The 16,921-nt window shown below is 41.6% G+C and overlaps 1 protein-coding gene across 16 annotated transcripts in view; it reads right to left on the bottom strand.

The window, feature by feature from the left end:
* The window catches only part of synrg (synergin, gamma), a 44,184-nt gene that overhangs the window by 11,900 nt on the left and 15,363 nt on the right, over positions 1-16,921 (bottom strand). For 8 of the 16 annotated variants that reach the window (XM_085184429.1, XM_085184422.1, XM_085184425.1 and 5 more), the window contains 8 exons: positions 15,827-15,907; positions 15,533-15,729; positions 14,337-14,594; positions 14,127-14,263; positions 12,008-12,132; positions 11,562-11,624; positions 7,498-8,457; positions 2,059-2,613 (listed from right to left, as the gene is read on the bottom strand). In XM_085184429.1, the coding sequence (XP_085040555.1) occupies positions 2,059-2,613; positions 7,498-8,457; positions 11,562-11,624; positions 12,008-12,132; positions 14,127-14,263; positions 14,337-14,594; positions 15,533-15,729; positions 15,827-15,907 (2,376 nt within the window). The remainder of the gene's footprint in view (positions 1-2,058; positions 2,614-7,497; positions 8,458-11,561; positions 11,625-12,007; positions 12,133-14,126; positions 14,264-14,336; positions 14,595-15,532; positions 15,730-15,826; positions 15,908-16,921) is intronic. The other 8 variants (XM_085184423.1, XM_085184427.1, XM_085184433.1 and 5 more) reach the window with 2 other exon arrangements.

Here is a 16,921-nt window from a genome sequence, read left to right as displayed (position 1 = left end):
AGAGGCACAAATATGCAGGTATGAATAATTCATAGAAGGACAAAAACCCTGGCAAGGTACCACAACAAGCACGAGCACAAACACAAGTGAAGCCCAGACTATTCCAGTGGGGTTAGCTGTGAGCGCATGTGTGCGTGCGCCATCTACACACAGGTAATCCACCCTCAACCCCACCATCACCACACAACTACTCAGCCTACACCAGAAGCCCCACTGTGATCAGGTCACTGAGCCACAGGATGAAGGGGAGTTAGCGAGCCCTGCTTCTTCACACACATTAACTTCAGCACAGGGAAATGAATCTACATGAGGCTTTGGTCACAGTGCAGGAAACTGTAATAATTTATTTTGTGAAAAATAACAGCAGCAAACAGCGGTTCGAAAATGAACAGCCTCTAAGTGGATACGGTTAATTTCTGCTTATGGATTTGTGGGCATCTGCTAATCCATCTCACCAGTCGCTGCCATTAGAGTGGAGCTGTCATCTCAACACTACCATCTAATGTCTGACAGCTTTATTACACATCTGATGGGCCTTGTCTGTGGGGGTGGGGTGCTTGAGCAGAGTGCAGGGCCAAGGACTTAAAGCTGGCCAGAGGAGCCATGTGTCCACATTATGCATACATTCATATAGTCATTTATTCTAACAACGCTTCCTTATGTCAACTACTAATTTAGAATCCTCTGGGCCTGCGGCTCGGTTCACTCTGGCACAGCTGGCTGCCGGCAGAGCCGGTGGGCACACCACTGTGGCCCCCTCTGGCTTCTGCTCCGTGGCTACTGGGTGACCCCTCATCTGAGGCTCTCCTCAGCTATTCCCAGGAGGGTGGCATGGATGCCCCTCCGGTGGTCCTCCTTGGGCTCTCGCACCTCTGGGGCCTCTGGATGTCTGGAGCCTGGCTCTCCTCCATGCCTGCTTCATGCCCTGGGGGACGGGGCTATGGCTCTCTACATCCTCTAACAGACCATTACATGGGGAAACTTTTTGAATACAAGCGCGCTGATCCACACAGGTGTGCACACGGGTGTTCACTGTTCATAGACATAAACTACACCTCTATTGGCTGCTATTTCCAAGCACATTATGCGCTGTCAGTCCTGCTTGCTACACAACAACATTCAATATTTAGTATTTACTGCTGTTTACACTTAGCTAGATTAACGTGATGGTGTTGTGTTTAGTATGTTGCCCTGTTTTTTTGCTTGTTTTCTCTTCTTTTTCTCTCAACAGGTGATCCAGGAGATTTTTTTTCTCTTCTTTCTCTTTTTAAGTGCCCTTTCTCACTGTCCCTCTTCCCTTCTGTTTTTCTTTTCCTTCATCTTTCTTTCTCCCTTTTATATCCCTCAGTTATGTCTGTCCCGTCTGTAACAACTGAAAATAAAATGGAAAATAAATAATAACAACAAAGGTTGATCAAATGGACCAATACGGCAAGGCCGTGATGATCCATTTGGCAAAGTAAATCCATTGGGTATCCTTGTTGGTCTTCAGACAACAATTCTGACGGCTAAAGAACCAAATGGGACAGGCAAAAAAAACCCAAAACAACTCATTTAGAATCACCACTTAACCTGACATACCTCTTGGCTGTCACACTAACACATTCAACAGGTGAAAGATCCCAAGTTCAACACTGGAAGCAGTAACAAAACCCTGAGAGGGTTACATCAGGATAGGCATCCAGTGTAAAATCAAACATGAGGATCAATCCACTGCAGCAACCCCTTGCAAATAAGGGAGCATAATAAAAGCAGCTTTTATTAACCTAACATGCATGTCTTTAGACTGTGGGAGGAAGCTTGAGTCAACAAATTCAACAATGCAGAAATTAATAATTTTCTTCCAAAACTGCTCTTCAAATAATTAATAAATTAATTGGTTGACAACAATTTTCAATAACTCATTCATTATATTCAATTATTCCAAGTTGTCAAAAATGAACATTTTCTGTTTGTTTTTTTATCATTTAAGCAAAATTCTATTTGGATTTAGACAATTATTTTTAACTGAAAAACAATGTGCCACCTACTTGAAGTAAATACAACAAGAAAACTCACCTTGAACCGACAAATCAAAAGTTGCCAACTCGTTCTTGATCATCTCCTCGCTGGACTTGACCTTGGCCTGAGCGCTGGCTTTGAGGAAGTCAGACCTGCCAAACTTTGGCTTGTCTCCCTGGAAGGCACCAAAGTCATCGGAGGCCTCGCTCTGGTTTCCCTCTGAGCCCGCCTCGGCAGTGGCAGCAGGCGAGTCTGACTTCTCCGAAACAGTACTTGCAAAGTCTCCAAAGTCATCCTCGTTATGGACACCGCCCTGGTCGCCGGAGCCAAAGTCAGCAAAGGCTTCAAACTTGTCATCTGCTGATGATGAACTGTCCTCTGCAGGGAAGGAGGTGATGATGTTTGCTATGGAGTTGCTTGTGATGTTTTCAGTGCTGCCAAAGGTCAGTTCCTTCCTCTGTGTGGGGACTAAAGATGGAAGGCCAGCTCCTTCCAAGCCCGGTGGCTTTCTGACCTCACCGGGAAGACTCTCGTCCCGGTCTGACCAGTCATAGCTGGCCATGGTGCTGAGGGCCGACGTTCCAAAGGGGTCAAATTTCATGTCGTCTCCTTCTGCAATGACAACACAGACATACCGGTGGTTCCTCGGAATAGCACAGATGCTGTCATGATAGGAGGAAGACTAATAAGCCTCAACAGGGGTCTGAGATTTCTGTCGGGTTATTAATCTCATTTATCTATGCTTTAAGTGATTTCACTTCTTCTAAATGTAGTTTGGTCTTGAGAAAAGAGCCCTTGAGAATATTAACAGAACATATTTTCTCACCTCCATTTAGTTCTCTGTAGCATAGGGGAACCTTTTTATTTTTTTAAACGTAATCGTTTTAATATTTGTTTTCATGGTGCTCACAAGATTTTAAAAAAGATATTTCTTTAGGAACAATGGCTTAATCTGCACTACTACTTTAAATCAAAAGAAATGATCTCTTAGGAAACACTCCCCTATTCCCATTTTATTTTTACAGGAGGATGTAGAATACCATTTTGGGGAAGGGCATTTTTTGTCATGTTTTAATCTTGTGAGCACCTTAAATGAAATGAAAATCCATTTACAACCAGTGTCCTGGGATGAAAGCCACAATCCTGGAAATATCTCTCAATCTGTGCAGGTAAAACCAACACTATCACTCAGGGCTCAACCAACTGGTCACCCAGTGAGAGGCAGGCAATCTGACTGCAACCCCTCTCAGACAGACTGATGAAAATTTGCAGATCACTGCTCCGAAACCTAATTTATAAGCGCAGAGCAATCAGAGTAGGTGTGCACCAATGAGCACGACTCATGTGTTTTTGCACTTAACTGGTTGCATTTTGATTATAAAAGCAAGGTTACTGACTGCTTGACATTTTACACTAAAATCACATTTGTAGAGCAATTTCTGCTTCGAATCTGTGAGGCTCTGGTTCGACTCCAAAGTTAATGTGAAACTCTGTTTATGTAGAAGAAGAAGAACAGAACAATGACAAACAGATGTCATGGCAAACTGATGGCAGATCTTATCGCGACCTTGATGCGCCAAAGTTGTTTTGAAGATGTCGACTGACTGTGACTGGCGGTAGACCCGATCCCTCTTTTAATCGGATGACTTTTTCCACCCTGCGCTCTGTGTGTATGTCTGTGGGAGTGCGTTTAAGCAGACTGTGTTTGTCTGAAGCCGTGACACCGATGTCGATCAGATGTTGTTTTATATGTAAACAATACTAATCAATGCAGAAATCCTGGTAATCCAAAGGGCCCACAAACTGGTTTTATAATGCAGATTTGTGAAACTGACAACAAGGCCTTGTATCAACCCTCTATGATGCAAGGCGTTAATACATTAATACAAAGCGTAATACATCTTCCCTAATAAATCATTCCTTGGTGTTTTTATGCCTGAGGTGAGTCATGTTTACGCAACTTTTTTTCTGGCCATATGACAACACTCGCTGCTTTCACTGGTGACAAACAGCTTGGCTAACAATAATCAGAGTTGATCTCTTTATATTAAATGCAACCTGAAGGCTTTTGTCTCAAGGCAGACGCACTAACAACATCAATAAAAGATCTTTCCTGTCACTGCGTCTGCCCTGTTTGTCACAAGTGTTTTGATCACTTTCTTTATGACTGATACTGACTGACAGCTGTGCAGCTTGCACACATTTGTCAACGCTTTAGCATTCAGGTCTCCTTCAGACACTCGCAAACACATAAATCCACCTTGTTGAAGCCTTCCTATTTTGCATGACAGAACCCTCAGACACAAAAAGCAATTTGTGAAATTGACAAGGATTGAGTGGTGTGAGCCTCGTGTCATTACAACCACATTACGCCTCACAGGAAAGGAAAGGAGAAATAAGACGGTACGCGTTTCAGCAATACCAACAGTAATATTTATTACGACAACATGAGTAGGGAGAGAGAGAGAGAGAGGTCACAAAGAACTGTGAAAGAGGTCTACCATTACAAGAGGTTTAGTCAAACTAACACTTTGAAAATTAAATTTCAGTCATCTGGAATACAAGTGCATGCAGAGTCAGGAGAAAAGGAAGAAAACAAACAGCGAGAAAGTAAAACAAAGATAATCCGAGGATATAGAAGCAGAATGAGAAGGCACATTCACAGACTAGAATCAGTAATTCTGGGAAGATGACAAACTTTCTTTTACTATAAGGATGTAAATCAACAGGTGTGTTTTTTTTGTTTTGTTTTTTTGGAGAAAAAAAAAAAGATTTGAATACAGAACACTTGAAAAGGCCAGGTTGAAAGATTATTCAAAGAACAAGGCAGGAAGCATTAACCCTTTGAGGACCTGAGGGGACAAACTGACAGGGAGGAAGCTAAACTTTAGAAGCAGCAAGGAGGCTGCCATCTGTACATATTTAGTCTTTAATAAATAAGGGTAAGAGATCAGGATATCTGCATTAATCTGCATGTAAACATGTGAAGCGATATCATTCAAGCCCTCAAAGGGTTACAGAAAACAAAGAGGGCCATCCTTACACCTGGCATCCCAGTAAGGGCTTCCATTACATCCAATCACAGATGCAGGAACAGATTTAAAGAGACAGTATCCTTTTTTCCCCTCTTGCTACAGTGATTGTTTGTCAAAGCAGGATGATGAGCACTAATTCCCCTTGATTAATAACACATCATTATTTACTAAAAACTTTGATGTTTGAATCCACGTTGAACTAAAAATACTCTGATTCTACTAAATACTGTCGGCTACATTTAATTTACACAGTTGGCAAATCACAACAAGATCGAGAAGTCTTCCTATAGTCTCAAAATAAGAGGTCATATTCCTGTAATAAAAATACACTATTAAATCTGCATGTACACATTTCTCCCTTGATAAAAACAACTTGCAATACTGTTATGCATAAAATGGTTATTTTGTATTACGTTCTTGTCAATTTCACAAATTGAAAAGGCAGGCACACTGCAGCAAAAAGCAAGGCAGGAAGGGTAATACTAACTTCATTATGCTCTCAAAGAGCCAGACCGTAGAGCCACATGTGATAAAAATTCATGCTGCGATATCACAGATGACGGATTTTTTGAAAAGAAAAAAAAAAATTACGAGAAAGAAAATTTGATTCCTCTTGTGACTCAAAAGGAACCTCAGAAAAGAAATACTGTCTCTTTAAGCTTACATACATTTCCAAAAACACAGTGCAAAGCGTGGTGAGGTGCTCAAACTGCTCGGACTGCTACACGTTAACGACAGGTTAGTCCCAGAGCTCTCCGAGAACAGCTGATAAATAAGGGTGAAATGAAACCGCCGTCACGGCAGCGTAAAAGCTTCTCAGGAATGTATCGATGGTAAAGCGGGCAGGTCTTTACCCGATCAGCGGTTTCGCTGCAGCTCCATGGACTGGATTGTTTGCTCTCCGTGCGGAGGGGCCTGTTTGGGTTTAACCAAAATCTGACCACTGCACAGAAACTGAAATAAGGCAATGGGATGTTTACATCTTTTTCTAGTCAAGGATAAAGTATCAGTTTCTTGGATGAAATAAGTTGACACATGTGATGATAATTAACTGATAAGTGACGAAATATTGGAAAATGATTGCACGACTGTTGTCAGGTGGAAATTTGGTCAACTTGTACAAACTTCTCAAGCTTTGTCTGAGCTTTCAAATAAAAATGAAAGCTCCCTTAAAGCTGACAAACGTTTGAATTACAGAGCCTTCACCTGAGAACACATGCAACCCATCTCATGTTATACTGCAAGAATGGTTTGAAATGTTTTGCATGAAACACGATGCATGATGTGGAAGACGAGATGCCTGATGAATAAATGATGAGCAGTGAAGAGAGGGGAAAAAAAGGACACGGACACTACCCGATTATTAACAGACACTAGATTGATTTCCCTTTTTATAAAAGGACGAGCTTTAGGTAAACTTTAACTCCACTTTCATGGATGTGAGGTAGGGGAGGAAAAAGCAGACACGCTATTATTTAGACATCTTACAATTAGATGTCCATTTGATCCAAAACATACTCCGTGGTTAATGTGAAAATACTGCAGGGTAATACAATAACTGACAGGCATAAAGAGACAAATGCATGCACTCACATTCAAGCCCTCACATCCACCTATAATATTTTTAATAGTGACAAATAGTGTTGCTCTATATGAAAATAGTCTCCAGTTTTTGCATGCAAAACGTCGTATTAATGGTAACATTTTATTTCAAGCGAATCAAAATTAAGTCATCTGCTGTGCTTTTTGCACACATCAGTTAAAAAGGTAAATGATGGCTTACGGATAACGCCTTTGGTAAGCTGCAGCCTATTGTTCGAAAACCTGTGATTTGAATAAACAAGAGGATAAACGCCCTCCTGTACTCATCTGTATTCAACTGCTCCGTCTCTTAGCATCGCCCAAAACAACACACACACACACACACACACTAGGTACACTGAAAGGAAGTGCGACATCCGCCTGCCGCGGTGTGGACACATCAAACAGGAGGCTTATCCGAGTCGCGCAGGCAGCAGCTGGGGGACCTCGTCTGTGAACTATGACTGCCAGCATATCAAAACCAGGCACTCATCATTTGTAAATAAATAGAGATATGGGCCAGGACCTTCCTGTCATTACAATAACAATATACGGGAAGAGGAATGTGGAGATAAAAAAAACTAATGAGGAAGAAACTAAAGATTTAAATAAATAAATACTTAAATAAGTAATAAATAAAGAGTATGATGAGATGAACGATGAAATGTAGAATGAAAGCTGTGATGCATCTAATTTGATATGTTACTCATGTTTGTGTTCAGCAATTGAGCATGTTCAATTCAACAAGGACCTCATTATTTGCCCTTTGACCCCTTGTCTGGGGGAGGGGTCACTGAGAAGGAGAGGTTGGCTGGCCTTGAAAGCGATATTGTGTGTCACTGCACGGAGCCTCACCAGAGCAAACGCACAAGTTCCTCACCTGTAGCAGGGGGCTGGTGGGAAGAGAGACCCGGCAAATCCAGAGAGCTGTCTGACATCACGTGCTTCAGGTCTCCTCCCATGTCCGACAGCTTCATGTCCAGCTGCACTGACAGCGCGTCCTCAGAGTCGTCCTTTCCCACGCTGCTCCCGCCGATGGACGGGAGGTCGAGGGACTTTACAGACGCAGAGTCTTCCTTGGCCTGTTTGAACGCGGCCACCTTATCACCCAGAGTCTTTTCAGAAGCACCGAGTGCTGTGCAGAACTTCGAGGACTGAAATTCGGCAAAGTCGTCGTTGTCGCTCTTGAGTGATGAGAAGGAGCCGGCGCCGCTCTCCTTGGTGTCATCGTAGGCGAGGCCTCCTTCCAGAGAAAGTTGTTTGAATATGTCGTATTTGTCAGAGCTCTGCTGAGACCGCTGCTGTGTGGAGGTTTCCCCTTGAACACCCGCGCTGCTCTCGCCTTTAGGCTCTCCACCAGAGCTGCCAAATGCCATGAAGTCTGCAAAGTCATCCTGAGGTGCTGAGGCAGCTCCTCCTGCGGCTGAAGCTTGAGTGGAGTCAGAAGAAGAGCCAAAGAGGGCAAAATCCCCAAACTCATCTGCCCCTCCTCCCGGAGGTTTTGCTCCACCTGGCAGGAGGACGAGAGAGGGGGGCACAGACACAGAGGGGAATGTGCTGGGTTTTGTCTCAGTGGGGGCAGGAACAGAGGGCGCTATAGAAGAGAAAAGGTCCAGGTCAGCCATGTTGAGAGGATTTTTGGGCTGAGAAAGTGACACTGCTGGCTGTTGCTGGGGAAGCTGCTGTAGTGACTGAGAGTTTGGAAAAGCAGAGGGGAAGGAAGGTTGAAAGAGCTTGGATTGATCTGGAGGGTCTAGTGGAGAGACGCTGTCGGCTGTTTTAAAGTCTGTGAAGCCATCATCGACTGTGCCGACAGACTTGAAATCTGCAAATCCTTCTCCTGTAAACCAAAGAGAAGAATTTAAGATTAGTAAAAAACAACAGAGAGATATAAAGGGGCCAAAAGTTCTCAGCTGCAACAGCTACCATTCAGTTATTTTACAATCCTAAAAGAGAGAGGAATGGTGCGTTAGTTACTCCTTTGCTCCACTGGTGAACTTTGGGCTGCAGAGTGCAAAGAAGATCATACATCACTGCACAAAAGGCTCTCCATACACTATCACTCAAAAGTTTAGGGCTGGGTTTTTTTTTTTTTAAAGAAATGCACACTTCTTTTCATTAAATATATAATTAAACTGTTGTCTGTGAATGACGAAAAAAGTAATACTTCCTACATCATATAACTTTTAATGGAATTCCTACAAAATGAATTCTCAATCAACTTTACTTTACTAAAAACAAATGTGCTTTTAAAAAGAAATGACCCCAAACTAATGAGAAACAGTGCATGTGCATCGACACTACCATGCAAGGAACTGTTGATTATAGTCATTCTGCAAAAATTACCATCCAACACGTAATTTTTGTTGATTATAGTCATTCTGCAAAAATTACCATCCAACACATCATTTTTGTCTACAATATCCAATATCTTCCAGTGAAGTAGACGAGGCCAAATGGTTTCCAGTGTAATTTCTGTATTTTAGGTTTATATTTTGTAGCATCAAATATAAATATATATCAAATATAAATATAAATATAAATATATTTTATAGCATCAAATATATAGCATCAAATATAAATATATATCAAATATAAATATATATCAAATATAAATATAAATAAATATATTTTATAGCATCAAATATAAATATATATCAAATATAAATATAAATATATTTTATAGCATCAAATATATGATGCTATAAAATAAAGTCATTAAATATATAGCATCAAATATCTTTAGGCAATGATAGTTTACACCTGAGTTTAGTGGCTGTATTTATCACAGACTTTTATGCAAATGTCTGAAGTTTTCTGACGAGAGAGTCTGAACCTGACAGAAAATGCTATTTATGACAAAGCTTGGAAAAAGACAGATATGACTTGTTATCAGGAAACAATATTACATCTACAGAATCCTGATGAAGTTGTTAGCTAAAAGTAAAAAAGCTACAACAAACTAGAGATGGCACGATACCACTTTTTTGTGTCCGATACCGATACCGATATCATAAATTTGGATATCTGCCGATACCGATATAGTGTGTTTTTTAATCAATAAAACGTTTTTTTTTAATATCTTGCTGCATTTTGTATAAGTTTATACTCAAGTTAAAAAACAACAACAACACTAAAGCTATTCTGTTATACCTGTATGTAAAAAAAACACACTGCGCCCAAAATATTTCATAGATCAGCAACACTGATCAATCTAATAAAGTTAAACCTTCTCCATCCTCCCTATTCTGGTATTTTAAAGAGTACTTAGCAGAAATATTAAGCAACCTAACTAATAGGGTTGCAAACTCCCAGCAAAAGAAAATAGGGAACCACCCTCCTCCTCATGATGCTTAATCAATGTAATCAACTTTAATTTGATGCAGGGTGATAAAAATTCACAGAAATAAATTATTTTTCAAGAATAATTAAATAGATTCAACATCTTTCTTCAACAGAATTGCAGAATTCACAGATGGTACTTTCCCAAAGGAAAAAGTACTACAGTTTACTAGGGTATATTAGACTTAACAGTTATTATATACAGTAATGGACTTCTATACATTTTACATCAGATTAAAACTTTGGGTGTAAGATTCAGATAATTATTTATTAAAAGCTAGATATTTTAAATGAGAATAAGAAAGAAAAGTATGTCTTTGTGCCCCCTTTTCCCTGTTCATGCCCTATCGGCCCCCCTGGCTAAACTTTGCTAGATCCGCCCCTGTACAGTTACCAGCCGTCAGCTGCGTAGAAAAAGATCCTGGTCTAGAAAGTAATATTAAATAAATTCTAACAACAGCTTATCAAGCTTAATAGTGCTGCTGTTGTTCAGCCGCTGGTTTCCTCTTTCTGGTGAGAAGTGGGCCAAAAACTAAGAAGAGAGACGGACTCGCGACAGAAAAGCCGATCAGCTGATCATTAATCAGTTTCACGATTGAAGTAGCAGCAGGAGAGAGAGAGAGAGAAGAGGCAGTTGCTCTATATATCTGTTGTTAAGCTTAACGCGGAAATGCTTTACAACCATTCAGAGATGAACTTACACACTTGCTTTACTTCTCTCTGGGAAAACTTCCTCGGAGATGAAATGTTTGCTAGCAGGCTACAAATACACACAGCCGCTCTATCAAGTGATGCACACTGCTCCGACAAGCTACGGTTATGAGCCGAGTTACGCCATGTTGCAAGTTTTGTGAGATGCTTTTTTGATATTTAATGGATCGGATTACATTTTTTATTTCTCTCCGATATCCGATCCAGTAATTTAGGTCAGTATCGGACCGATACCGATACGTAATATCGGATCGGTCCATCTCTACAACAAACTATTATCATTTTCTGCAGATAACCGTGATGGGTACTTATAGCAGTGGGAAAACTTTTGCATCTTTTTTTACAAACTCCACACAGAAAAAAGTCAGAATGAATTCTCAAGTTTTCAGCAGTTGTTAATCCTGTGGAGTAACGTATGCATGCTGAAATAGAGAATCTGTTCACACCGCTGGTGTACGGTGGAAGAACGATAACTAATAGGCTCATTAAGGAGATGGAGCCTGACAATGCCAAAGAAAGGTCACTGCAAAGCATGACTTACTGGAGTTGTAAGAGGTGTCCCCATCGGAAACTGTTCTAATGAAACAGGGATGGGAAACACAGTGGGTATCAACGCTGCAGGCTTGCAATACAAGACACAGTGTAAACATGGCTCTGTGGTAGTGTGGTGACCTGACAGCTTTGTCCAAGTTATAATACACAGTTTAATTAGAGAACATAAAAAGAAACTATTTGTTTCCTGGGGACGATGTGATGTTCATAAAGTTCATCTCTTAGTTCTCTACGTCACTGCCTAAAGAGGTCAAAAAGCAAGGATGTGCTAATATGTACATTAGGTGAACGTGTGTTGTTGTTTTTTCACAGAGAGATCGAGATGTGTGGGTCTCTTACCGACTGATTTCTTCTCCGCAGGTTGTTCGAGTTGTCTGAATACACTGTATTTGTCTCCAATATCTGGATCAGAGCAAATAAAGAAGAATTGGTAACTATAAAGAGCAATATGAAAGAAATTTACTCTCCCTGTATTGTTCAAAGGCCAAAACGTAGTTTGTGAACTGAATGTGTCCTTATGTAAGCTGCTTTAACCTTCAGAGATCAATTTCGTATTTTAGATGTAATAAAAGGGCTCGACATGATGAAATACCTGGAAATTTCATGTTATCCCTTTCTGCTTTTAATGAATCCTTGCCAGTTATCTACACAGGAAGGAACGGAACGTGCCGTTCCCCATGCTGCTGTGATGATAATATTGTTTCCTTCTCTGACTGACTTTATGTTTTGGTCCCAGTATGTACCCCCAAGAGGACTAACACTATTACATGAGGTATCCAACGTACCTGAGGCAGGGGGTGTAGGCTCTGCAGGCTGATCCACAGACAGCTGCTTGAACACGGCGTACTTATCAGAAGATGTGACGGAGGCGGAGGAGGAACCAGAAACTGGAGTCAGCAAGGCAGGCGTGCTGCAGGGACACAAAAGCGAATCGTCAGACATCACGATGGGCGAAGTTCAAAGGTAAAGTTTAATCCCTATAAGCTGCCTGAGCTGAACGTTTGCCCTGGATTCACAAAGTTTGGAGAGAAACAGCTTTTTTTTTTTCTTTTGTTACAAGCTCTTGGTGTCCTTTCATCCATTAAGGCCACTGGGCAGGCAGAAGGTAGCTCTGCTTAGGAATAAAAATATACGCCCACTGTCTCACATCCAGCTCACCAACAAAAGTATTTATATCTTGTTTTACTAATTTGGACAAAATGTACTGGACTGCGTGTTAGCAGAAGAACAAAGAACAAGCAGCTGATCCAAGCAGAGTGTAAATAAGTAATCCGTGGCCTGTTGTAACACTAGAGCAACATTAGTTTTAAATAGTTATATTAAAAAATATAGTGATATACCAGTTTTTAAAAATTGCCAAATATCGGTATTGGTCTTAAAAATCCTATATTGATTTAGGTCTAAAAAAGATTTTGATAATACTTCTTTTACTGTCTCCTAATATTCAGGCCATTCAGTAGCGAGCTAGTTTTGTTTAGCGTGAAAAGGAAACACCTTCCAGTCCCTTTGATACTCGTTAATTACCACTTTATATTTAATTTCATTTAGAGCATAGGTGTCAAACTCTGGCCCGCGGGAAGCCATACCAAATTACTATTAGAGCTGGCCTACTGGTATTATACAGCTAATATATATATTGTTTAGTATTAAGCTTTGCTTGTTCCATATTCAGCTTTTCAGCAAAACTTGTTTAAGTCCATAAGAAAAGATTCATTCTTATATCTGGAGGAAGATTTTTTTTTCCAATAAATATTAATGTTAGCCTGCGACTTTGTTCCAGTTTTAAATTTTGGCCCACTGTACATTTGAGTTTGACACCCCTGATTTAGAGGGTTTGTGCTGTCTTGCACCCACTGAAGACTCCAGGACGTTAACAGTCCAACCTGAGATGCGTGATCAACCACTGAAACCCAAAACATATTTTTACACCTCAGTTTTTTTGCACAGACTGGTTTATTTGCGAGCTTAAGAGCTGCTGCTGACAGACTTCAGTCAACTGATGAAAGAGCCAGTCCAAGAAAGTGGTTTCGGTCTTCTCAACACAACAGAAAACAAACCAGCATAATCCCAAAATGCCAAACTATTCCTGAAAGTGAAGGATGCTTTAATACAGGCCAAAAGCAAGAAATATGATGACCATTATGCCTGATCATCTGCTAAAACAGACAAATCAGGGGCTTAGGGAAATTGTTAAACTCAGTGAATATTAGTTTCCTCAAAGCGCTTTTTCTGTATGTAGACATCCGACAGTAAGTTATGGCTGCCAGTTCAGGCTGGCAGCCCAATATGAGCTGTTCAGCCTCTCATTTAATTAGAAAGCAATCTCAGTCTGCGGGGAATTCTTGTTACATTGATGAAACAGTCAGGATTGCATTTTTTCAGCTGCGAAATAGGAGAGAATCATAAAACGCCTATGCCACTTAGATTTCAGATACTTTAATTCTGCTTTCTCGTTGTCTTTCAGTGGATAATTGCCTTTCAGCTTCCTCTCACTGAAGGCACGGTTGCTCCTGAAGGGCTCGGAAAGAAGTAATATAAAGAAACGAGCTTATCTACTGTCCACTGAAATGAATTCATTAGTAGATGACCCAAACTCATTCCTATTCTGAGGAGGTTATTACAAGATATTGAGACAGTGCGTCTGACTGTAAGACAGACAATGAGAAGTACAAATATTATGCAGGATGAGTCAGCTATAAATAATCATCTAGGGCTGAATATTTGATGCTCATCTCTGCAAATGTTTACAGCACAGAGAGCAAAAGGAGAGAGAGCTAGAATAAGAAATACCCAATCTTATTTATTGTAGCTTATAATTAGGGACATATAAGTTTTTAAAATGCTCGTAATTATACAAGCCTGGAAAAAAAGGCAGACTCACTGTCTTCATCAACAAGCCTGTACCTGTTTTGGTGCTGTGGTGCAATGGTAGTAGGGAAGCTTCCTCCCGATTCCCCCTGAAAGTCAGAGAAAGCTTGGTCTCCTCCTGCCTTTGGAGCTTCCTGGAAGTCCTGGAAGTCATCGTCATCGGCTTTGGTTCCCTACGCAAACATCATGTTGGAGAGTGAAGTGAGTGAGGTGATCGACAGCAGGAAAATAAGAAACTGAGCATACCTGTGATACCTGTGCTGGAGGGAAACTGGCAATGAAATTTGTGTTTGTGGGTGGCTGAGCCGGTGCTGCCGGTGTCATAGGCATGACTGGTGGCGGGGCTGCTGTGGGCATGGCCATGGAGACCGGGGGCTGGGTCATCATGGGCTGCTGGTGCTGAGGCATGACAGGGGCCATGGCCATAGCCAGAGCCGGCAGGTTCGGCACGGGAGGAGAAGGAAATTGGCCGAGGATTTCCACGTTCATTGCCGGGAGGCCACTCTGAAAGTAAGGACACAACAAACAATATTCAAGCGAAGCAGGTCCCCCTGCGCCCAACTGTTGTGCAAAAGCATATTACAACATGATAAAATCGTTGTCCTGCAGCTGCAAATATAATCAAAGCAGTCTTCAACAAACGCTTTGTGTGCAATGTTTGTCAAAGCAGTGATGCCCAGCTTTTTTGGAATCTACCTTAACTTTCTAAAAAATGGAGTTATGTATCCGTGACTGCAAAAAAGCCTCGGGTTGAAAGCCACAGATAAGGTGAAGAAGTGAGTGAGAGTAACAGAGTCAGTTTGAGTCTTTTCATGAGGACTGTTGACAATGACAAATACAAAACAAAGCCTGTAAGATGTTTCAAAGTTTTATTTGGCTGCATTTATTTTGGGGGGCGGGGTTAATGTGTTAAATCACGAAAGGTATCAGGGCACACGGATCATTGTGAACCTATATACTAACGTTTATAAGGACTAACGTTTATATATAAATTATTGAACACAATCCTTTTGAACAGATGTCACCAGCAGACTCAAACTTTCTTCCACCTCACTAGAGAATGCACCTTGTTTTGCTTGTGTTTTAAGCTTCTTGAAGATTTACATCACCAAAGGTGTCTTATTATTCTTCGCATGGAAGCGGAGGCATGCAGTGTTTCGTGAGCTGCCTGAAGATTTGCATCTTCCCAGGGGTGGTGGTGACAGGCTGAGCGTGATAAGAAGCCTCCTGCCAAACTTGGTTGATGGGGACTCAGCCATATATTGGCCTTATAACGCTTCACAGGCCGCGGGCTGAGTCACAGCACCGCTTCTTTTCTCTCCGTTTTGAACTAAGCCCAGCTAATTTCAGTGAGGAGTTTATGGCGAGGCTCTGCGGAAGCTGTGGGAGATGATTAGTGGAGTTGTTCTAAGTGGATAATTTGTTTTGACTTCAGTGATTACCTGCGCCACCCCAATTAGTGCAAGTACAGTGTAAAGTTCCTCCTTGGTCAGCATGCCAGGTGTTGTGCGGTTGGCTGATGCCCAGATTTGCCCGAGTGCTTCCCTGGGAAGACCTGATGACATTAATATCGGGTAGAGTTTGGCTGTGTCTATCCCTGCCGGAGTCATGGTGATTTCAAGAACCTTCTTGAACATTTCTGGGAAAAGAAAAACAAAACGTTTTTGCAATTCGTGTCATTTCTTCATATCGTCGTCTGAACATTAAACTGGATGTTTTTGAGAGTAAACGTTTACCTGGGACGAGGCTGTCGTTGTAAACCCAGGCGGGCAGCATGGTCTGAATGTGCTCTTGTTGTGGATACACACCAACACCTGCTGTCAGAAGCACAAGCACACATATACACACACACAGACACACAATTAGCTGTTGAAGCAAAAGTCTTGTCCAGGCTTACGATCTGCCAAGTCTCTTGGCAGCTGAGCCCTGCTCATATCGAACTCGACAAAATCATACACCTGATGTCTGGAAGGCTCGGTGCAGATGTAACGCTCCCCTGCACTGAATCACAAACGCCCTGCCACATCAGACATCTATAAATCAGTCTGTGAGTCATTTCCAGCTTCAAGGAGAGAGGCAATTGCCTTGTAAGAAAAACTAACTAAAAATATAATTTAACTGCTGACATTGACCTAAATTATTCTTTTCTAGAAAACAGACAACCAGACATTTCAGTAAACTGCTATGGCTCATTTCGAGTCCCTGACACTCTGTCTGCAAGGCAGGTGTTTACCCAGACACCCACTTTGCACATAATACTTCCATCAGTCTTGAGCAGTTAAATGAATCTTATTACAAATCTCCCCTGGTCCCCGTGATGAGCCGCAATATTTCCCCTGATGACGCGGAGGACACGGACACAGACAAACAAATAACAGCACAAAGGAGTAGCAGAGTAGCATGCACAATCAGCCTTGGATTATGCTGGGCCCCAGTGGCACCTGCCAATCCATGCGCATCCCTGTTAAACCAAAGCAGTCAGCATGCGCCAGAGGTCGTTCTCTGAGAGGGTGTTACACAGTGAGTGAACAGACGGCGGCTTATTTAGTCAGCAGGTATCACCCAAGGACCTTGACAGACACAGTCCATTTCCACAGTCTGTGCAGGGAGCAGTGACATAAGAGAGCCCCGCTAACAAGACAGAGGTATAAAACAGGCAGAAATAGGAGCAGAGATTTAGGAGACGATGGAAAGACACAAGGAAGGGCACCTCAAAGACATCGTCACCTCAACAGCGAAGAAAACATAAACTTGATTTCATTTAACAGCATGCAGGCTACAACAGTAGGATGCCCAGTCCAGGATCTAGCATAAATCAATTATAACCCAAA

Source organism: Neolamprologus multifasciatus, chromosome 14 (assembly GCF_963576455.1).
Source record: "Neolamprologus multifasciatus chromosome 14, fNeoMul1.2, whole genome shotgun sequence".
Taxonomy (NCBI): domain Eukaryota; kingdom Metazoa; phylum Chordata; class Actinopteri; order Cichliformes; family Cichlidae; genus Neolamprologus; species Neolamprologus multifasciatus.
The sequence above is the reverse complement of the archived record's forward strand: the minus strand, read 5'-3'. Positions and strand labels throughout refer to the sequence as shown.